Genomic DNA, 23,822 nt, shown 5'->3' with positions numbered 1-23,822 from the left:
CTTTACTGAGTTTGATCTTGCAAACTGCTGCTGCTGTAATATCACACTGATTTGATGCACCATCCTTAAGTTCATGTTAAATATGCCAGATTTTATTTTGTGATACTATGTTCAAGATGAGGAACACAATATATCTTTTGCACATATTGCTTTCCTCAGTGTTAGACCCAAATTGCTTCACTACAAATACAAATGCAAGCATAGATAGATAGATATAAATATACATAAACAATAGCTATCATAGTGGTACAGTAGAAATGAGCAATTTAAATCAAATACTATATTAAAAAATTAAACACCCTTAACAGTCCTACCTCATCCACATTCTTTCATGAGGAAACAGCTAGATTCTTTCTCTGTTTTGAAGGAAGTCCTTAAAAAAATGGTACATTTTTTTAAAAGAAAGCAAATTAATACATCTTTGCCTCCTTTCCACACTTTAGTGATGTATCCTGCCTATGCCAAATGGGTGCAATCACATCGAGATCTGCCCATTAAGTTGAATCAGTGGTGCAATGTGGTGGTAGGTATCTATAATGTCTTATAAATATGTCATGTATATTTCAGATATCTGTATTTCTTAAAGCATGTGAATAATCTCCTTTATTTTGACTACCTTTAATAATTGTAACCTGCTGAGCAAAAAGGTATGAAAAATGGGGTTAGAAATAACAGATAAAGGCTATAATAATTTGGAAGGGCAACTTTCATTTTTGAAAGTTTTATGTACTGTAGGATCAGTAGAAAAGGGACTATGATTTTTTTTTTTTAACTTTGATGTTTTTTCATATTCTACAGCCTAAAAACTGTGAGTACCTAAAGTTGGATATGTGAGTTATGCAGTTAATTACTGTTTTATTGATGTATGTTTTTTATTTTTGAAAGACCTAATTAGCTCATACCTGAGGCTGAAATTTTGCAGGATTATGCAGTTGATATCCCTCCATCTAGTGGCATAAATAAGTCACATACCACTTTTGGTACCTTTTTGCTCAGTAGGCCACAAATTTTTTTTCTTTAATTTTCTGGCATCTACTGTGCCAAAATGAAGTGGGAGAAAGAGGACAGAGCATGAAGGCGGTCCTTTCTGTAGGAACCTCACTTCCCCTTTTCTATCCTGCAGACATCAGAGGAAGCATAGGAGGAGAGCTTGGGGATATATTGGTCGCTGTACTTTCATTTAACACATAGTTAAGTTCTGGAACTCCTTGTCAGGAGATATGGTAAAAGCAGTTATTAGCATAGCTGGGTTTAGAAAAAGGTTTGGTCAAATTTCTAGGCATAAAGGTCTAGATGCACTGAAGATACCAACTCAATCGCTGTTGGCCAATTCTCTGGCCGATTCTCCAGCAGCGATCAAAGCACTATTAAGTTTGCGTGCAAATTATTTGCACGCAAACACAACCGATCAATCGCTCAGTGAGCCCTAACATCAGTGACAAGGGAAGCAGCCTCTTGTCACTGCTGTTAGGGCTTCTGTTTTTTTAATGGCACAGATGGTGTGTGTGTTATACACGCATAATCTGTCCCATTTAAAAAAGAAAAAAGCACCCCCACCCCTCAGGCTTGACCAATCAGGGCTTTAGGCTGTTCCTCAGTATCCTGGATACAGAGGGAGGTGCCTAAGGCCTGATTTATTCAGATGCCTTTGGCCCCTCACCATGCATCACATAATGCACCAGGAAGGCATTTAGAAAGGCGGCCTTGAAGCAGTAGCCCGAGAATGGACTTTCTGTTTCTAATGTTTTAAAAAGATACAGGGGGAGGTGTGTGTGAGGAGGGCATCCGGTGGCAGGAAGGAGTGGGCGTCCCTCCTGCATTTTGGGGGGGGGGGGCGTCCGGGGGCAGGAGGGAGTGGGCATCCTCCTACCATTTTTGGGGGGTTTGGAGGAGAGCCTGGCTCGGGTGTGGGGGGGGGCTGTGTTTGTTGAGGTCATTGAGAAAGGCCATCATCGGCACTGAGGGACTTTTTTTTCTTTTTTATGGGACAGATATTTTGTGTATAACTCACGCAAAATATCTGTGCCATTAAAAAATTTTTTTTTTTTTTTTAAACCAGGCAGACCTGTCGGTAACACAGTTACCAACAGGTCTAGACAAATAGGTTTTTACGATCGCTAGAACCCCATTTGGAATAGCTAAGCGATGTTAGTGCATCAATCGCTTGGCTATTTTGCATGAGGTTTTAGCTAATTTGCATGGTCGGATTGGAAAATGGACGATCGAGGGGGAAAAAACATGCGGTGGGGTAACAGCGATCGTTGCTAAAGCTGTGAAAACAGGTTTAGTGACGATTGCTGACTTTAGTGCATCTAGCTCAAAGTCCATAAATGATTAAGATAGACCTGGGAAAAGCCACTGGTTATTCCTGGGTAAGTATTGTGGAATCTTGTTACTGTTTGGGATTCTGCCAATTATGTGTGAACTGACTTGGCCACTCTTAGAAGGATGATACTGGGCTGACCCAGTATGGCAATTCTTATGACTAATTAAGACACCATGATGAAAAAAAGGCAATTCACAAATCGAACTTAACAGTTATCAGTTAGTTATTTTATTTGATATAACGCAATTGCTAACAGGAATTGTTGTATCAAAGCAGTTTGCAATAATAAAAACAGGGATAAAAACTAATTATAAAATAAAAATAAAACCGAGTAGTAAACCTAAACAGCATTTGCTGTTAAATATTATTATTATTATTATGAATTACTGTTCATTCTTAGTACCAGAGGATAGGTGGTTCCTCAAATTATTTCTAGTTGCCAGGCTGCCTGTACTTTCATATTGTTACAATACAGATTGCTTTCTTAGTACTTGATTTGTAAAATTGTCATCTCTTGATCTCATGTTCTTTTCTTATCATTATGGTAAGTGGTTAGTGTGGAACTGCATTTTTATGATTTTCTTTTTGATACTTTGTTAATGTCCAGTGTATGTAATGGGCTAGCACAAGGCAGCAGCACTGGGTATGGGCCAAAATGAGCGACAATGCCATGAAATTGCCTGTTGACCACTGATAGAAACTACATGCATGAGAGAAAAATTCATTGTTTTGCAGCGTTGGGAGTTCAAGCATCCTCAGCCTTTCCTGCGTACTCGGGAATTCCTGTGGCAAGAGGGGCATACGGCGTTCGCCACACATGAAGAAGCAGCAGAGGAGGTGAGGATTTGCTTTTGTGTCTGAGGAAATAAATTTGGCTGCTTCACAGACCTAACTGTAGCATTTGTAGCCAGACAGTTCTGTCAGGAAAACACCGACCCTGACATCACATCCTGGAGGCATTTGCAAACATGCAGGGGTGCGTTAACTTTGAATGATACAGTAGGTACATATAGAGAGTTCATTGTGATTTTCTTTTGCTGGGTTATGGTAATTTTGAAATGAGGGATGGACTTCACCTGAAACAAAAATGATCTAAAGTGGCCATCCACGTGGGAAAACTCGGAAAGGGAAGTTGGTGTCGGTAAGAAATGAATCCACTCAGTAGTTTTCTAAAGCATACCAGAGCCATTCATTTAAAAGAAAAAAGAAAAAAAAAGAATTAAGCATATTAAAGTCCATTAAATTAACGCCAGACAGGAAGAGGTTGCTGCCCACCACTGGAGAAATTACTTCCAATGCAAAACATTGAGTCATATCTGACCAGGAACTTACTTACAGCAGTGTTTAGTCTTGTGCCGCCTCTTCACCTAATTCCCCTGCCTATGACCTCTTATCCATCCCCTCATTAAAGGTTATAAACACAAGAAGTACTGAAATCTTCTCGATTACTGCTCCCCAAATTTGGAATCATCTATCCTGGAGAAATTTAAAGGCTCTCTCAAATGCTTGCTTTATAAAGATGCTTTTGAAAGATAATAAGACTAACTCTTTTCATTATAATTATAGTCCGGGCCTAAAAGAATACAACAATTAACTTTTAGTTAATTCCTGACCCCCTTCCTGGTGTTTTTCCCTTTTATATGTTTTCCTATCTAAATTTAGTTCCTGCCTTCTATCCTCCCCTTAAAGTCTGACATATGTAGTGTCTGTTGTTTATTTGTCTTAAAGAATATTTTATTACTATTGTAAATCACTTAGAAATTTTTTATAAGCATTTTTTAATCAAATTTTAATGAAACTTGGATTACAAAAGAAATGTATATTGGTACTAGATACCAGTATGTATCGCATTAGGATAAAAACTTGTATTGAAAAATCTTCCACTGTAACTGGCAAATTTAACCTGTAACCGTACATTATTTATATTGGTATTAGATCCCTAGTGTGTGTCTAGTTAGGATAAAAACTTGCATGGTTAAGGATAACTATGGCAAATTGTACTGTAATTATGTCATATTGTAACCTGTTAACTGTATTTTATGTATGTTTAACCTGTAACCCATTCTGAGATCTTTGGGGAAATTGGGATAGAAAATGAATTAAATAAATATATGAATCTGCAAGCAGGCCAGTGTGTATAGTGCTTCACCCCAGAAATTGCCAATGAGATATTTGAAAAAAATGATATATAAAGTCAGAATTGTATTTCACATTCTGTTTTCACTTCTACAAGTACATGATATCATCTTTGCTCAGATGGAAGAAACAAACTAACCTATGGGTAAACCTTTTATTTTAAAAGAATAGAGTAACAATGGTAGAGGATGACTTTTTTCCGCTGGTTTATGAATAAAACATCTGATCTTTAAAAATGTATCTTTAGATCTCTCTTTTTTTTGGGGGGGGGAGGGGATTTTATACATTACGTGAGCACTAGGTGGCAGCTTTTAACTTTGTTTCGGCTTCCAAGCTCATGCTTTCACCTAGTAAAGTTAAAACCATTTCTAAATCTTTTTATAGTGCTATAATATATTCTGGGTGTTAGCCTTAAATGGTAACCTAGAAACATAACATGCCAAATGATGGCAGACAAAGATCAAAATGGCTCATCCAGTCTTGTTTAGTCACGTCTGTATTGTATTTAAGGCTGAATGTTTTTGATAAGCTAAAGTAGCAATGGAAATATACTGTCTGCGTGACAGACTTGAGTTAGCTGTGCTGAAATCCTTTTCCAGGTTTCACAGTCTGAAAATGGCACTGTATATAGCCTGCAAATGAATATAAGATTGCTTTCTTCAACATAGTGAATGAAGTACAGTACTTTCTTCAGGGGTGCGTAGTGACCTCTCCCTGTCTGTCATTAAGCTGATGGACTTTACACCTTTTTTTTTTTTTTTTTTAATGAATGGCTCTGGTATGCTTTAGAAAACTGCTGAGTGGTGGATTCATTTCTTGCTGACACAGACTTCTCGTTTGAGGTTTTGCACTACAGTCCAGCCAACATTTTCTTATGTGATGCACATTGGGAAGTATAATCCAAGTCATAGCTATACCAGATGCTAGGGTCCACCTTAGGAGTCAGCACCAAAGAAAAAGATCTAGGTGTCATTGTAGACAATAATGCTGAAATCTTCTGTTCAGTGTGCGGTGGCTACCAAAAAGCAAATAGGATGCTAGGAATTACATTAAGACCAAGAATATTATAATGCTTCTGTATCACTCCATGGTGCAGCCTCATCTTGTGTTCAGTACTGGTCACCGTCAAAAACAATAGAGTGGAATTAGAAAAGGCACAAAGAGGAGTGGCCAAAATGATAAAGAGGATATAATTCCTCTCATATGAGGAAAGACTAAAGAGGTTAGGGCTTCTTCACCTTGGAAAAGCGATGGCTGGGGGGAGGGGGGATATGATTTGAGGTCTACAGAATCCTGAGCAGTATAGAACGTAAAAAAGTGAATTGATTTTTCTTTACTCTTTCAAAAAGTACAAAGATTAGGGGGCACTCAATTGAAGTTACGTGGAAATACTTTTAAAACAAACGGAGGAAAATTCAGCAAATAAATAAGCTTGGGAACTCTACAAGAGGATGTAGTAACAGCAGTTAACATAGCTGGGTTTAAAAATGGTTTGGACAAGTTCCTGGAGGAAAAGTCCATAGTATGCTATTGAGACACAGGGGGGAAGCATGGAATGTTGCTACTATTTGGGTGTCTACCAGGTACTTGTGACCTAGAATAGCCACTGTTGAAGGAGCCTGGATTCCTATGGAAATGTAAGGTGTAGAGATGTAAATCTGTGAGTCATCAGCATAGAGGTGATAATGAAAACCATGCAAACGTTTGTTCCAGGTTCTGCAGATTCTGGATCTTTATGCCCGTGTATATGAAGAGCTCCTGGCCATCCCTGTTGTGAAAGGAAGGAAAACAGAAAAGGAGAAGTTTGCTGGTGGTGACTATACCACCACGGTGGAAGCATTTATATCTGCCAGTGGAAGAGCCATCCAGGTATGATGTGTAGAGCCGACCACATGTGTGAGCCAGATAGAAACATTTCCCAGGCATGCAGGTCATTGTAATCTGAGAACTATCTGGAAAATCCTAGAAATTTGGGAACTGTGCATTTGATACCTACAATGCCAAGACAATAGAGCAGAGATTCCCAGACCTGTCCTGAATATTCCCAAGATTGATTTGTAGACATTGCCTCCTGGTATGCAGATCTTTCTCATGCATATTCATTGTGAATATCCTGGAAATCTGACTGACAAGAAAGTACTCCAGGACTGACTTGGGAAATATGCTCTGTTAGGATATTCCTCCACATTGGAAGCTTCATATTTGTTTTTATACTGGAAATGTGGAAAACTAAAAATAGGTTATTCAAAGCTTGCTCCCTCACCGTACATAGTTAGATTGAACATTTTGAGTGATAATTTCTGTATGTATTCCAGGGGGCAACCTCACATCATCTAGGACAGAACTTTTCGAAGATGTTTGAGATTGTCTTTGAAGACCCCAAGTCACCAGGGGAAAAACAGTTTGCATATCAGAACTCCTGGGGCCTGACAACACGGACCATTGGAGTAATGACCATGGTCCATGGTGATGACATGGGTCTGATCTTACCTCCGAGAGTAGCCTGTGTTCAGGTGTGTATATGGATATGCAATTGTGATTATGTAGCCCTGTTGCTTGCAGGGCTGTCAACTGACCTCTTATTTTATACGCACATCCAGCAGACTGCTATAGCTTGTCGCTTCTATCTCTACAACATTGCAAAAATTCATTCCTTCCTCTCTGAGCGCACTACCTAGACCCTTGACCACACTTGTGGCCTCACGCTTAGACTACTGCAATCTACTTAGGTCTTCTGAACCGCCTCACCCCCATGCAATCTGTAAAAAACTCTGCTGCACGACTTATCTTCTGCCAACCTCACTACACTAACCTCATCCCTTTCCTCAAATCACTTCACTGGCTCTCTATCCACCTTCGTATATAGTTCAAATCCCTATTACTAACCTACAAGTGTTCATTCAGCAGCTCTTCAGTATCTCTCCTCTCTTGTCTCTCCTTATACACCTCCCCGTGGACTCTGTTCCTCAGATAAGTTCCTTTTTTTTTTTTTTTTTCAATTTTGTTTTATTTGAAAAAAGACACATACAAATGAAATACAACAGTCGGAACATATACAAAATTAGTGGATAAGTTACTTTTATCTGTAGCCTTCTCCTTCACTGCAAATTCCAGACTTTGTTTCTTTCATCTCACTGCCCCTTAAGCTTGGAATAGACTATCTGAGTCCATGCATCACGCCCCCTTCCCTTCTTCAATAGTAGACTGAAAACCTACCTTTTCAAGAGAGCCTTCAACTCATAACCCTACTTCTGTTACATAAACACAGGAGTCTGTACGTTAGATGATGAATCTGTGACTGGAATGGACTCCTCAGGCTGATCTGCCCATATATCATGCCAGTTTTGTGATGGATAGTCAGCTGAGGAGCATGCGAGGGAGGAGCAGGAGCCTTGGGCTTAGCCTTCTCTGAGTCCTGTAGGGCTGGGAAACCACAGGGGGTCCGAGTAATAGGAAGAAAATCTCTTCCAGTGAAGGTGAGAAATGCAAGTAAATGGATGATACGCCGCCTAAGAGAAGCCAGTCTGAGGTCTATGCAGGGGTCTGAGGTCTATGCAGGGGTCTATGGGGCTACCTGTTCAAGGCTTTAGCCCAGAGTTTGTGAATCTCCTGTGGAAAGCTTATTTGATGGGTCCAGGGTGTACTGTGATGCCTGGGGATGCACTGGCATTGGACCAGGGAGAGATCCCTCTTTCAGAGGTCTCCCTGCTGCAGAGAAAGCTGGCTCCTAGCCTAAGTAGAGCAGAGCAGGTCTGGGAGGATTGGAGGTGAGACTCCATGTCTTTATTGTCCCAGGGCTCAGCTGCTTTCCTGGAAGATACCAGATCCCTGTCAGGGATCGAGAGTCAAGAGGTGATGGTGGTGCATTCCACCAGGGAGTCAATCCATCGGTGCAACCGCTTTTCAAGTCTGCTCCTATCCCACATGTTATGGATGCACTAAGGGAGTTAAAGTTGGAGCCCCAGGAGCCATCCACTTCACAGTGCATGGTCATGAGTGGCACAAATGCTCAGATCACCTTTTTCTTGTGTATCTGGACATCACCTTGCAATGGGAGACTCTGGAAGACTCCCTGAAGGTGGCAAAAACTATGTCCAAACTTTACCCTATGTCTCTGGAGTTGCAGCAGCTGTTTAATCAGCCAAAAGTGGATTCCATGGTAGCTCAAGTGACTAAATGTACCTCCTTCCCTAGTGAGAGTGGAATAATGTTAAACTATGCACAAGATTGTAAGGTGGATGTGGTTCTTAAGAGGCAATTTGAAGCACTAGCTTTGGTGATCAAAGCTGCAGTGGAAGCCTTGTTTATGGCACATCCCTGCAACACCAGGTTAAGGCAGAATCCTGCTGAGGAGGAGGACATGTGCCCCCAGCTGGTGCTGAGGGGTGGATTATGTGGCTCTATATGACGACATCAGAGTCATAAGCAAGATTTTGGTGTATACTGTTTCAGCCCACAGGTGGGAGATTTAGCCTCCAAAGAACTTTGAGAAGACTGCCCCTCAAAGGGCAGATGCTGCTTGGGTAAAGACTTAGACAACCTTATGGCCAGTGTGACGGATCGCTGCCTGAAATCTCTGCCAGACAGCATACCTTGTCAAGGCAGAAGCAATTTTTGTTTCTTACAACATTCTTGCCAGTAGTATGTGGGTGCCTCTGCTCAGATATATTATCAGGAATCCAGACAGAGATTTAGCAACTCCAGATGCCAGCAACCCTTGGGGTCTTTCCAGCTCTGGTGTGCCAAAGATCAGACCTCTCGATGCGCCAATTCCTATGATCCTGGCATTTTTGCAGGCCGGACTATAAAACAGTCTAACAGTGGCATCTCTCAAAGTTCAGGTGGCAGGCCTCTCATGCTTCTAGCTTGAGAAGGAAAATATCAGCATCTCATGGTTTTGGAAGGGATGTACTCAGGTTGCAGCCTTTGTTGTGCCAGTCTTTTCCATCCTGGAATCTTAATATCATCTTGAAGGGCCATTCTAAGTCTCTGTATGAGCCTCTCCAAGAGATGTCCCTTCTGGATTTCATGGTGAAGATGGTATTTCTGGTGGCAATAGTCTCAGGGAGACAGATTTTGGAATTTCATGCTCTTTCCTACAGAGAGTCCTTCCTCAAAATCATAGAGGCTGGGGTTTCACTGCATACAGTACCTTTCTTTTTACCAAAGGCTTTGTCAGCCTTCCACATCAACCAAGAGGTTTGGTTGCTTGCTTTTCATCCTACGGATTCAAATAAGCAAGATAAGATATTGCAGAGGCTGGATGTGCAAAGAGTTTTACTCCACTACCTGGAAAGGACCAATGATTCTCAGCTTTCTGACCATTTTTTTTGTTCTAACCAGTCAGTCAAGATGAGGCAGACTATCATCCAAGGCTTCTAGTGCCAGATGGATTTGCATGGCAATTTCATTGACTAGAAGTATGGCATCTTTATGGACAGAGCCCTGGGCAGTTTTACCCAAGGAGATCTGTAGAGCAGCTACCTTTACAAGATCTACAAAGTGGATATGGCGACTTGAGAGGATGCTGTTTTTGGGTCCTCTGTTTTGTGAGCAGGCTTATCTGTCCCACCCTAGACGTCTGACACTGCTTTGGTATGTCACCTAACATACAGACTCCTGTATTTATGTATTCTTACCTGGATAATCTTCTTTCTGTTAATACATAAAGGAGTCCGTACAGCCCACCCTGTGGGTTCTGCAAGTTGCCTGCTTTCTACCTCAGACAACTTTATAGTCTGGAATTGGAGTTCTTCTCCTGTCAGTTGGATGAACATGTCTGAATAAATTACTAGCGAAATACTGAGTTTGTTAAGCTTTGGTAGTCCTTATGTGTTAGTGCTACAGTAGTTTCACACAGCTGGTTGATTTTTTGATACCTCTATGTTGCAAGTTCATGATGATTATTGTTCTTTTTCATGAATTACAGAACAGAACAAAAATATATGATGTCTCTGGGGAAGTTTCCCATGCTCCTTCTTCTCTTTTCTTCTGTTACAGTGGAGATCCTTTAACCCTCCATTGGAGTTCCTTTCCATTCCATCTCCTGTAAACCGTGCCGAGCTCTATGATTGCGGAGATGGTGCGGTATACAAACCTAAGGTTTAGTTTAGTTTAGTTTAGATCAATTGCTTTGGTACAAACTGAAGAGAATACTATACTTCACAGGTGGAGGAGGAGGAGCTGAAAGATACGATTGACGTCCTTCTGCATGCAGTTTGAAAAAACAAATTGATCACCTAATGTACAGATTCCTGTGTGTATTAACAGAAAGAAGATAATCCAGGTAAGAACCTAATCTTTCATCCCCACTGCCCTCTCCTAACCAGCAGTTTAACCATTCCCACTAACAGTAACCCTTACCCTGGTAACTTATTTGTCTTGATTGATTAGATTGGGAGCTGTTTCAAGCAGAGACTGTCTCCTTCGTGACTCTGTGCAGTGCAACATGCATCTGGTAATGTTCTGGAGATAGATAATAGTAGTAGTAGTAGTAGTAAAAGCCCACTTTTTTTGAATCTGCTTTTAAGTCCTACCTCCAACCTACTTGTAAAGCTCCCATATTTGTTTCATCTCCTCTATAGTTCCCTACCCTATCTGCTATACCATTCCCTCTGTAATGCCTTACCTGAGCAGCATGTATAGATTCACCCTTTTTGTCATGTTTGTCATAATTAGATTGTAAGTTCTTTCGAGCAGGAACCGTCTCTTGCGTGTTTTAATGTACAGTTCAGCGTGCATCTGGTAGCACTATAGAAATAAGTAGCATCTTAAATAATAAAATGCTAGCTGCGCATGCGCACTTGCCTCGCGTGTTCCCTGATCCCTTTTCTGTCAGGATGTGGCAAGACAAGTGTGCATGCGCGACCTTCCCTGCTCTCCACCTCACAATACAGACCACAAGCATCGCCGCCGAGCGCACCCGAGGGCAGAGGCAGCCCACGCGCACGGTGGACGGAGCGCGAGGACGGCCGCCCGACCGCAAACTGTCAACTCAAGCTCCTGCCGCAGCTCCGACCCTGAGGACAGCAGCCCTTCTTTGACTGCCGGTGACCTGTTCGGCTACTTTCTAGAAACCTTCCCGCGGTCCCGACTCCAGCAGCACTGTACACCCGCTGCTTCGGGGCCTTCTACTGCCCTGATTTACTCTGACACAGAAGCAGAGCAAATCAGGGCAGTAGAAGGCCCCGAAGCAGCGTGTGTACAGTGCTGCAGATGCTGCTGGTGTAGCAGGTTTGTCGGGACCGCGGGAAGGGAAGGGGGGCGGAAAGGGACTAAGGGAGCCAACCAGACTGCGGGAAGGGAAAGGGGGGGTAGGGGAAATGCTGCTGCTGCACAGGAAAGTAGTGTGAGGGGAGGGAAATGGAGAGGGAGAGAATGCTGGTCATATACATTAAAAAAAAAAAACAACAACTTACTCTGTGAAACTTCACTTATTTAAAAAAAAAAAAAAAATAGGTGACATATGACACCTCCATATACAAACAGAGAGAGACACACACAGGAAAAAAAACCCTTAAAGACAAGGAGCAATAGAGAAACATTGAAAGAAAGAAAAAAATAAAAGGAGAGAGAGACACAGAAAAAAAAAATCCACATACATCAGCCAAAGAGACAAACACCAAAACAAACACAGGGCAGGGAAGTGCCCAAAAAAAAGACTTCAGCTGCGAGCTGCTCAATGGGACCAGGCAGGCAGCCAGCCAGCCACGCGAGGGAGGGCAACAGAATGAAAAAAAGGTAACGTGCAAGGAAAAGCTGGGCCTGCCTGCGGGGAACACAATAAGGGAAAGGGGGGAGGGGGCCCTTGGAGCAGGCTAGACTGCGAGAATGGAAGGCGGAGGGGCCAAAAGGAGTAGGCCACATCGTGGTAAGAGTAGGGAAGGGGGTGGGGGAAAATGCTGCTACTGCTGCGCAGGGACCTGGAGGGGGAGGGAAATGCGAGCAGGAAGAGGTGATGATGGACAGGGGGGAAAAAAAGGAAGGGAGGCTTATTGCTGGACAGGGGGAACAGGAAGAGGTGATGATGGACACGGTGGGGGGGGGGAAATGAAGGGAGGCCTACTGCTGGACAGGGGGAGCAGGAAGAGGTGCTGATGGACAGGGGGGAGGTAAAACAAAGGGAGAAGGGCTGCTGCTGGATAAGGGGAGCAGTGAAGGGGTAGTGGTGGACACAGAGGAGGTAAAAAGAAGGGAGAATGGACAGGAAAAAGCGTCTAAGGAGACAGAGAGAAAGAAATAAAGACAGACACACACATATATTCTAGCACCCGTTAATGTAACGGGCTATAAAGCTAGTTATAGAAATAATTCATTCTGGCGGTACCTCAAGCCTTTTGTAATGAATGAATGAAAACTCCTGGTTACTAGCTCAGTGCATTACTGTGCCACTGCGTTGTTAACAGGGCAGGAAGAGATATTAACATAGGTTTCGCTGGATACCAACAAGAATGGTACTACTCTTTATCCTATATTAAAGCTTTCATACAGCCCAGGCACCGTCTAGATAACCGTTGATGGATGGTATATCAAATATGTAATAAACTTGGAAACTTATTCAGACTCCCCTGTGCTGGATGCTTTCTGATTGTAAATGTGCTGTCTAGCTGCTAGGGTGTACATAGTGCACAGATTAAATTATGGTCTCCAGAACACACTAGTTGTACAGATTGGTCTGACTCATTGATATAATCTACTACTACCTATCACTTATATATCGCTGAAAGACATACGCAGCGCTGTACACTTTGGCATTTATAGATAGTCCCTGCTAGGAAGAGCTTACAATCTAACTTGGGCATTCAGACATGCCATATAGGGTTGGGTATGCAGAACCCAAGGTGAGAGGAGGTAGTAGTCAGAACAAAACATATCTTAATCTGGGCACCCGATGACATTTATTGCTCAGCTTGGAATTGTTTAAACTTGGGGGGGGAGGGGTTACCATAGGCAAATATGTATTTCTCTTCAAAATTCTTAACTCATATTTATCAGTTTCATACTACAACAACAGAACTGGAACTAATTTTTTTTTTTTTTTTGGGGGGGGGGGGGGGGCGGCAAGAATTGTGTGCCTCTACAGCAGCTTGTCAAGAAATTCCGGGTGTGCCACGAGAGATTCCAGAATTTTACTTTATTTTTAAAAAATTCCCTTCACAAGTATACACTAGAATAGATGACACGTACATTGCGTACACAAGAGTCTGTCAATGTGATGAGCGTCTGTGTGCTTAAGAATACAGTCGCCCAGAAAAAGCATCATTCTTTGATGTGATTGGTCCTTGAAAACTAATGGCAAGCAATTTTAGTTTTATTTTTTAAGCAATAGTTATCCTAACTTGAGCAACAAAGCAATCAAAGCTCTGTTAACCATTTGGATCTTCTTATCTTTGTGAACTTGGATTTTCAGCTCTGACAAATTAAAATCGAAAAAAAGAGAACGACTGCAGATGGTGGATGATGAAATGTGTGTTTGCTTTGTCGGCTATTGAGCTGGGTTTTGAGTTAATTTGCACTCAAAAACAAGCACATCCATCGCATTGATTAGCAATTCTATTCTACCTACTTTAATTTCACCATTGTAGCAATTACCCATACATAGCTTAAAGAACTTTAAATAAATAACTCTCAAATTTGTTGGTTTTGCAATTTTGTAATTTCAGTTATAATGTGCCATGAAAAACATTTGCTCCGTTTAGTGTGCCAGAACTAAAAAAAGTTTGAGAGACACTGCTCAACAGATATGTTGTGTGCCCTGCATGCTTGGTGATTAGTTTTGTTGTGAACAGAGGTTCCCTGCTCAGGGCCCACCTGTTTGCAGCATGGAGGTCCTAAAACAGTGGTGTTGATAGGCAATGCCTAATAATAAATGGGATTTGGTGGTGTTTAAAAACAAAAATGGCATTTGATGGGAAAGTTCTTCTCTGGCACATAATGATGCTACGGGTAAAAACAAAAAAAAAACCCCACTCCCTAAATCCCCTTTCTAGCCACCTGGTTGTTCCTTTACATTTCATTGTTCCAGCTCCTCTTTCTCTTGCAGGTTGTCATAATCCCCTGTGGTATCACAATTTCACTTTCTGAAGAGGACAGAGAGGCTCTGCTAAGCAAGTGTTCTCAGTACCGGCAGCGCATGCTTAACGTGAGCATCAGGGCACGTGCTGACTTGAGAGACAATTACTCGCCCGGCTGGAAATTTAACCATTGGGAGCTTAAGGTCAGTCTCTTCAGCCTTCACTAAATCTCCACTCATAAACCTATAAACCTAGTTGTGATTTGATATAATTTTTTTTTTTTCCTTTCATAGCTATAAATCTGGTCTATAAATTATAAAACAAATTTAACGATAGGTTTTTTAAAGCCCTCTATGGTGGGGCAGTATAATGTTAATCTTTTTTTTTTCTTCCTTGAATGCACTTCCTGTTTAGAGACTTAATAGGTTGTAAGTGTGAAATAAAACCATGAAAACTAGCTAAAATTGCTGCTGTTCACGTCCGAAATGACACTTTATGGAGAGCTCGTTAAAATTGTCAGATCCTCATAACTTTCCGAGGGGATGTGAAAACTACCCTGGATGCTGCATTTTATTGATTTGGATAGAGTGCACCGTGCACGCACAGAGGACTGAGCCTTGAACTCATTCATACTTTTGCTAATTCAGCTATACTGCTGTTCTAAAAATAAAAACTAAAGCTGGCGCAATAAAGATCTTTTCTTTTATTCAATAACTTTTTCCCATTTTACTGCCAAGGAAGAATTTAATTCATACATCTATCGCTTTGGCATCTTGCACTAAAAAAAATAAAGAAAGAAATAGAACACACTGCCTTTGGCTATAAAACAATTCAGGTATACCTAAGTCTTGCTTACCTTTCAGACTGTGCAGACAATCCCAGTACCACTCATTTTGTCCCCATCTAATATCTGCATTTGCTCCTCGGCTATAGGATAAGCTGTATTATGGAAAGGGAATGGGAACTTGTATACCGCCTTTTTTTGCCTTGGCATTTCAAAGCGGTAGGCACTGGAGAATTAAACACCTCCCCCCTTTACATACCATAGCACGTTTTTTAGCGCTGACTGAGGCGGCAATAGCTCTGACGCTCATGAGCATTGGAGCTGTTACAGCTGCAGCTGATGCTAAAAACTGCGCTATGGCTTTGTAAAAGGGGAAATAAGTGACTTGCCCAGGGTCACAGGGAGCAACACTGGGTGCAGAGGCAGTAACTCAGCCAGTGATTTCTGCTTATTAAATGCTGCATAAGTATTATGTTTCCCTTTTAGTAGGTATTATAACTCACTCACTTGAATTTCAGTATTGTTAAGTATATTTTTTAAACTGTTTTCATGGTAGTCCTATTAAGTTTCAATTTACTGATTTTAACTTAGCCTTATGTATTTATGTATATATTTGGTCTTTTTACTGTGCTGTTAACAAAATTATGGTTAATTAGTTTATTGGGATTTATTAACTAATTAATTTAAAATCAATTGGGGGATGTCAAACATTTTACTGTGAACTATCACTGGGGTTTTCTATCCAAATTATATAGAAATTACTTGCAGGCATCACCAACAGAGAAAATAGTACCCCAGGATACCAAGCGAAGCATAAAAACCCCATAGCACTGAAACAGAAGTGGAGGAGTATTCTAATGGTTAGAGCACTGGGTTTGATTTCCAAGAATGCCTGATTCAAATCCCACTGCTGCTCCTTTTGATAAGATTGTGAGCCCTTCGGGGACAGGGGAAAGAAAAATTATTGTTAAGAGCCAGACTCTTAAGTGGAACAGAGTGCTGGTGTGTAGGCCAGTCAGGCTTTCTTCTCTGGTCAAAAAGAAATGCCCTTCTGCTATTAAATAGGCCTTTCCTTATTCTGTTCCCTTTCTCTGAAGTTATCTACTTACTTTCAGGATGAATTTATAACCCTGTTACCATGGTATTCTAACTCTGTCCCCTCTCTTATCTTTAAGCAAATCTGTTAAGACTTGTGTACCCCTCATAAATTTTTTTCCAGGGCGCTAACGTCTAATGCTATGTTTATTCTCATACATTCCATAAAACCTGTTGAGTGCATTTGTTTTTCTTTAAATTCCTTCAGATTTCATGACAAGCATATAGCGCTGACTATAAGACATTATCCCAGGACAAGCAGGCAGCATATTCTTAACACATGGGTGACGTCACCGACGGAGCCCTCGGTACGGACCTTTTAACTAGAAGTTTCTAGTTGGCCGCACCGCGCGTGCGCGAGTGCCTTCCCGCCCGACGGAGGAGTGCGTGGTCCCCAGTTTCTTCGTTTCCGCGGAGCGAAGAAGACGCGTGTATTTTTTCAACGGCCGTTGAAATCACTTTTTGCCTTCCCGCTCGCGCTTTTGTTCTAAATTTTTCTTCCTCTACCTTCGGGTTTCCTTTTTCTTTGAATTGCAAAAAAAAAAAAAAAAAAAAACTTTGATTTTTCTTGTTTCTTTCGTTTTTGCCCCGGCGGGGCCTGTTGCCATTATACAGGCCTCGGACTTCGATTTTGCGGAGGCTATCTTCCCCTTCATGCCCCCGCAGGTCGGTTTTAAGAAGTGCCAGCGGTGTGCACGCCCGATCTCCGTTTCTGACCCACACAATTGGTGTTTGCAGTGCCTGGGTCCGGAGCATCGGGCAGATTCCTGCACCCGCTGTGCCACTTTACAAAAACGTACTCTTAAAAACCGAAGAATCCAGCAAACCCTGCTCTTCGGCTCCGAGTCGGCGATGGATTCATCACCTTCAACGGCGGTACCGCAGAAATCGGCACCGTCAAGCTCGACACCGACCGATCCCGCATCGGCGCCACTGGCGCCAGGTAAGCCGGCTAAGAAGCCTTCCTCTTCCCTCGAGCGCCCTCCAGCTACGGTGACGACACCGTCCATACCGGCATCGCACCGGTCCCGTAAACGCTCCGCCCCGATAACGGTGAGTGCCTCGTCATCGGCCTCCTCATCGCCGGGGCGTGGAGCGGCATCCAAGGAACCGAAGAAAAAGAAAGCGGTTCCGATGCCACCCCTAGATGACCGTATTTCGGCCATTCTACAAACTCAGCTTCAGGAGCAGTTGAAGAAACAGCTTGAACAACTGCTACCCTCTATCCTGGCACCGCTCCTTCCGGTACCAGACCGGCCCGAGCCCCGCACCGAGCCCCCGGTGTCCACTCCTTCGGTACCGGTAAACACCTCGATGCCGATCCTTTCGGCCCAACAACTTCCTGATGATCCTGTGGTTCATTCTCAACCCACAGTGGATCCTACTCGGCACCAGGCGGTACGGCACTCTTCTCGGGACCGAGAACGACGCCGATCGTCCTCCCCTGGTACCGTTTCGGTGCGCTCTGGTAAATCTTTGTCCAAGACTCGCCACACCGCACCCTCCACCCCGGTGTCCCGACACGCACCAGAGGTCAGGGATCCTGATTTATGGGAGGAGACTCCTCTCGGTACCGAGGAGGATCCCTCCTCATCTGATGAGGAACCATCGGCACCTGATGCCACCTCTAAACCTGAGCAATCCTCTTTTTCTAAATTTCTGAGGGAAATGTCTGCTGCTCTGTCACTTCCCCTTGAATCTGACTCCAAAAAGTCCCAAGCCTTTTTAGAAGCCTTAGACTTTGAGCAACCTCCTAAAGAGTTCCTCAAGCTTCCCGTACATGACATCTTACGGGAGACATTCTACAAAAACTTGGAAAATCCCCTCACGGTACCGGGAGCTCCCCGTAAACTGGACAACCTTTACCGTGTCATCCCTATTCCAGGATTCGACAAATCTCAATTGCCCCATGAGTCCCTTCTGGTGGAATCCACCTTAAAAAAGACTCAGGGCTCCAGTGTCTATGCCTCTACCCCTCCTGGCAGAGAAGGTAAGACCATGGACAAGTTTGGCAAGAGACTTTACCAAAATGCCATGCTTGCCAACAGGGCAAACAACTATTCCTTCCATTTTTCCTTTTATCTCAAACACTTGGTCCAACAGCTGTCTGCCCTCCAGAAGTACCTACCTGAGCGCAAGGTCCCGCTATTCCAGCAGCACATATCTGGCCTTCTCCAAATGCGCAAGTATATGGTCCGCTCGATATACGACTCCTTCGAGCTCACCTCTCGGGCCTCTGCCATGGCTGTAGCCATGCGTCGCTTGGCCTGGCTCAGAGTCTCCGACCTGGACATCAACCACCAGGACCGCCTGGCCAACGCCCCCTGTCTCGGGGATGAGCTTTTTGGAGAGTCACTGGATTCCACCACTCAGAAACTCTCTGCCCATGAGACCAGGTGGGACACCCTGATCAAGCCGAAAAAGAAGGCTCCGCCTGCTCGACCCTATCGGCCTCAATCATCTTACCAGCGGAGGTTCTCAGCCAGGCCACTCAATCCGCCTCCCCAACAATCTCGGCGACCCCGTCAACAGCAGCACCATGCCCAGGCTCGGTCTCAGGCCACTCAACCCTCCAAGCCTCCTCAGCCTGCTAAACAATCTCAGCCCTTTTGACTCTTCTCTCCAGGGCATAGCCAGTCATCCACCCTCGCTGCCTCTTCCACAGCCTATCGGGGGTCGTCTCACCATTTTCTCAAGCCGTTGGGAAGTCATCACGTCGGACCAGTGGGTCCTCAACATCATCCGCCACGGCTACTCTCTCAACTTCCAGACTCTGCCTCCGGACAACCTTCCCGTAGAGTCTGCTTCAAACTCATCTCAAACCCCCCTCCTCCTGAGGGAGGTTCAATCCCTCCTCCTTCTCAATGCCATCGAAGAAGTACCTCCAGATCACAGGGGGCAGGGATTCTACTCCCGCTACTTCCTGGTACCCAAAAAGACGGGAGACCTCCGTCCCATTCTCGATCTCAGGAACCTCAACAAGTGTCTGGTCAAGGAGAAGTTCAGAATGCTCTCCCTTGCCACGCTCTACCCTCTTCTTTCTCAACACGACTGGCTATGTTCCCTGGACCTCAAAGAGGCCTACACTCACATCTCCATCAATCAACATTCTCGCCGCTACCTGCGGTTCCAGGTACTGCACCACCACTATCAGTACAAGGTGCTACCGTTCGGCCTCGCCTCCTCACCCAGGGTCTTCACCAAGTGCCTTATAGTGGTAGCGGCCTTCCTCAGGTCTCACAACCTCCAGGTGTTCCCATATTTGGACGATTGGTTGGTGAAAGCACCTACGTCTCCACTTGTGCTACAGGCTACTCATCACACCATCTCTCTCCTCCACCTCCTGGGGTTCGAGATCAACTACCCCAAGTCGCATCTGCTTCCCACCCAGCGACTTCAATTCATTGGAGCAGTTCTGGACACCACGCTAATGAGGGCTTTTCTCCCCTCCGATCGCAAGCAGACCCTGCTCCATCTCTGCCGTCAGGTACTCATGCATCCCTCCATTCCTGCTCGACAGATGATGGTCCTCCTGGGTCACATGGCCTCGACAGTGCATGTCCTTCCTCTGGCTCGTCTCCACCTTCGTACACCTCAGTGGACGCTCGCCAACCAGTGGTCACAGACTACGGATCTTCTTTCTCATCCCATCTCTGTGACATCATCTCTTCAGCAATCTCTCCAATGGTGGTTGAACTCCTCAAATCTTTCCAGGGGTCTTCTTTTCCATCTGCCCCCCCACTCTATGATCATCACCACAGATGCGTCCCCCTACGCGTGGGGAGCTCACCTGGGAGATCTACGCACCCAGGGACTTTGGACCCCACAGGAGCGTCGTCATCACATCAATTTCCTGGAACTCAGAGCCATGTTCTACGCCCTCAAGGCTTTCCAACATCTTCTCTGTCCTCAAGTCCTCCTCCTATGCACAGACAATCAAGTCGCCATGTACTACATAAACAAGCAAGGCGGCACCGGATCTCGCCCCCTTTGTCTGGAGGCTCTGCGCATCTGGACCTGGGCCACGGACCGCAATCTCTTTCTCAGAGCGGTCTATATCCAGGGCGAACAGAACTCTCTGGCCGACAATCTCAGCCGCATCCTTCAACCTCACGAGTGGACGTTGGACCCTCCGACTCTACTCTCCATCTTTGCTCGATGGGGCACTCCGCAGGTGGACCTCTTTGCAGCACCTCACAACCATCAGCTGCCCCAATTCTGTTCCAGACTCTTCTCTCCTCACCGTCTGGCCCCGGATGCATTCCTGCTCAACTGGAGGGATCGGTTCCTCTATGCCTTCCCTCCACTTCCGTTGATGTTGCGGACCTTGTCCAAACTCCGCAAGGACAATGCCACCATGATCCTCATCGCCCCTCGGTGGCCTCGTCAACACTGGTTCTCCCTTCTGCTTCAACTCAGCTCCAGGGAGCCCATTCCTCTTCCTGTGTTTCCTACTCTACTTACACAGCAGAATCAGTCTCTACTACATCCCAACCTGTCTTCCCTCCACCTGACAGCTTGGTTTCTCTCGGGCTGACCTCTCCGGAGAATCTATCTCAACCGGTCCGCCTCATTTTGGACGCCTCCAGGAAACCGGCCACTCTCCAATGTTACCATCAGAAGTGGACCAGATTCTCCTCGTGGTGTCTCCGGCATCAGCAAGAACCCACCTCTTTGGCGGTGGAAACTGTCTTGGAATATTTGCTCTCGCTGTCCAACGCTGGCCTCAAAACCACCTCCATCAGAGTCCACCTCAGTGCCATCACTGCGTTTCACGAGCCTATTCTCGGAAAACCCCTCACGGCTCATCCTCTGGTTTCAAGATTTATGAGAGGGCTCTTCAACATCAAACCGCCTCTCAAGCCTCCTCCCGTCGTCTGGGACCTGAATGTGGTTCTCTCTGCTCTCATGAAACCTCCGTTTGAGCCTCTTGCCACAGCTTCATTCAGGCTTCTTACCTGGAAGGTGCTTTTCCTAATTGCCATCACCTCTGCCAGGAGGGTTAGCGAACTGCATGCACTGGTTGCCGACCCACCGTTCACTGTTTTTCACCATGACAAGGTTGTTCTGCGTACCCACCCTAAATTCCTTCCCAAGGTGGTCTCAGCTTTTCACCTCAACCAGTCCATTGTGCTTCCCGTCTTCTTCCCTAAGCCTCACTCGCATCCTGGAGAACAGGCGTTGCACACGCTGGATTGTAAGCGTGCCCTTGCTTACTACCTTGATCGTACCAGAGCTCACCGAACATCCCCTCAGCTCTTTTTGTCTTTCGATCCCAACCGTTTGGGCCGTCCTGTCTCCAAACGGACACTTTCAAATTGGCTTGCTGCCTGTATTGCCTTCTGTTATGCTCGGGCCGGTCTCTCTCTGGAAGGATCTGTCACGGCCCACAGAGTCCGAGCTATGGCTGCTTCTGTGGCTTTCCTCCGTTCCACGCCCATCGAGGAAATCTGCAAGGCGGCCACTTGGTCCTCAGTTCACACGTTCACTACTCACTACTGTCTGGATGCGTTCTCCAGACGGGATGGACACTTCGGCCAATCTGTGTTACAAAATTTATTTTCCTAATGGCCAACCATCCCTCCTCCCTCTTTGTTAGCTTGGAGGTCACCCATGTGTTAAGAATATGCTGCCTGCTTGTCCTGGGATAAAGCACAGTTACTTACCGTAACAGGTGTTATCCAGGGACAGCAGGCAGATATTCTTAAGTCCCACCCACCTCCCCGGGTTGGCTTCTTAGCTGGCTTATCCTAACTGGGGACCACGCACTCCTCCGTCGGGCGGGAAGGCACTCGCGCACGCGCGGTGCGGCCAACTAGAAACTTCTAGTTAAAAGGTCCGTACCGAGGGCTCCGTCGGTGACGTCACCCATGTGTTAAGAATATCTGCCTGCTGTCCCTGGATAACACCTGTTACGGTAAGTAACTGTGCTATATAGTATATTATTTTATAATTCGTTCAGCTACTACTGGAAAGGTATGATGAATAAAGCAGCATGAACAATGGCATGAACAGCCCAAGGCACCAAAAGAGCACCATCAGTGGTATGAAGACCCCCAAAGCATCAGGAGAATGTAATATATCACTTGTAATCGCAGCAATAAGAGAGACATTGAAACCACAATTCACAGAGCGCAAGAACAGAGGCATAAAGAGATTCATAACGTCATGCTCCTCAGAGCAGTGAAGTCACTCTTGGGCTTGACATAAGAGTGTAGAGCAAGGCAAGAAGAAGAGTGGCACTGAGCCAAAAGAACAGCAAGAGTGTCATGAACAGCAAAAGTGGGGCAAAACAGGCACCCTAGATATTGAATACATTGAACCAGGAGAGAAGTAGGCCAGGCAGTGACAGCAGCAGCAAGATCCCAAGGCATCCAGAGAGGAGCTAGGCAGCACAGCTCAGCAAGCTACTGAGGTCAAAAAGTATTGGATTGCTTATTCCATAGACTTCAGATTTTTTGGGTGAACATCATTCATTTCTTTTGGAACCACCAAACAGCCATGAAAATGTCTGTTTTGTGAACCATTTCCCAGTTAAATTAATCTAAATACACATCCCCTAACTCAGGGGTAGGCAATTCCGGTCCTCGAGAGCCGGAGCCAGGTCAGGTTTTCAGGATATCCACAATAAATATGCATGAGATAGATTTGTATCTCAAGGAGGCAGTGCATGCAAATCCATCTCGTACATATTCATTGTGGATATCCTGAAAACCTGACCTGTCTCCGGCTCTTGAGGACCGGAATTGCCTACCCCTGCCCTAACTAATGAAATATTTTGCTCTTGAATTTGTCAAACCTGGGGGGAAAAGCATAAGTTGTTTAGATAAGAGTGGGTGATGGATTAAGAATGGCAGATCTGGATGGTAGGGAGTGAAGGAGGAAGATAGTACGAATTTGGATAAGGGAAAATGCTTGAGTATCTGAATAAATTCATGTAAAACTGTTCTGAGCTCCCTGGGGAGAACGGTATAAAAAATTGAACGAACAAATAATTAATAAATAAATGATCATCCTGCAAAAAGTTGCATTTCTGTGATTGGGATAGATCTTTAACAGTGTAGACTAGAGTACAGGGTCAGACTGAATGGACCAAATTGGTCTTTATGTACTATCATCTATTCTGTACGTTTTTGGTGTCTTATTTGTGCAGTTTTCTCTGCAGAATCAATATGGGGGAGAGTGTGACACAGTGGTTAAAGCTACAGACTCAGCACCCTGGGGTTGTGGGTTCAAACTTACGCTGCTCCTTGTGACCCTGGGCAAGTCACCTAATCCCCCCCCCCCCCATTGCCCCTGGTACATCAGATAAATTGAGTACCTGAATAAATTCATGTAAACCGTTCTGAGCTTTCCTGGGAGAACGGTATAGAAAAATGAATGAATATCTGTTAGCATCACATTCAAGATATTTCAGAAGAATCTGAGTTTTCGTCAGATTGCAATACTAGCAGCTTATTTTTTTTTA

The 23,822-nt window shown here is 44.5% G+C and overlaps 1 protein-coding gene across 2 annotated transcripts in view; it reads left to right on the top strand.

Annotated features, from left to right (window-relative positions):
• EPRS1 (glutamyl-prolyl-tRNA synthetase 1) overlaps positions 1 to 23,822 on the top strand; it is a 206,048-nt gene that overhangs the window by 171,073 nt on the left and 11,153 nt on the right. For both annotated transcript variants that reach the window (XM_033937456.1, XM_033937457.1), the window contains 5 exons: positions 444 to 523; positions 3,062 to 3,163; positions 6,176 to 6,331; positions 6,778 to 6,975; positions 14,505 to 14,678. In XM_033937456.1, coding sequence (XP_033793347.1) covers positions 444 to 523; positions 3,062 to 3,163; positions 6,176 to 6,331; positions 6,778 to 6,975; positions 14,505 to 14,678 — 710 coding nt within the window. The remainder of the gene's footprint in view (positions 1 to 443; positions 524 to 3,061; positions 3,164 to 6,175; positions 6,332 to 6,777; positions 6,976 to 14,504; positions 14,679 to 23,822) is intronic.

Source organism: Geotrypetes seraphini, chromosome 3, assembly GCF_902459505.1.
Source record: "Geotrypetes seraphini chromosome 3, aGeoSer1.1, whole genome shotgun sequence".
In the NCBI taxonomy this organism is placed as follows: Eukaryota; Metazoa; Chordata; class Amphibia; order Gymnophiona; family Dermophiidae; genus Geotrypetes; species Geotrypetes seraphini.
The sequence above is the reverse complement of the archived record's forward strand: the minus strand, read 5'-3'. Positions and strand labels throughout refer to the sequence as shown.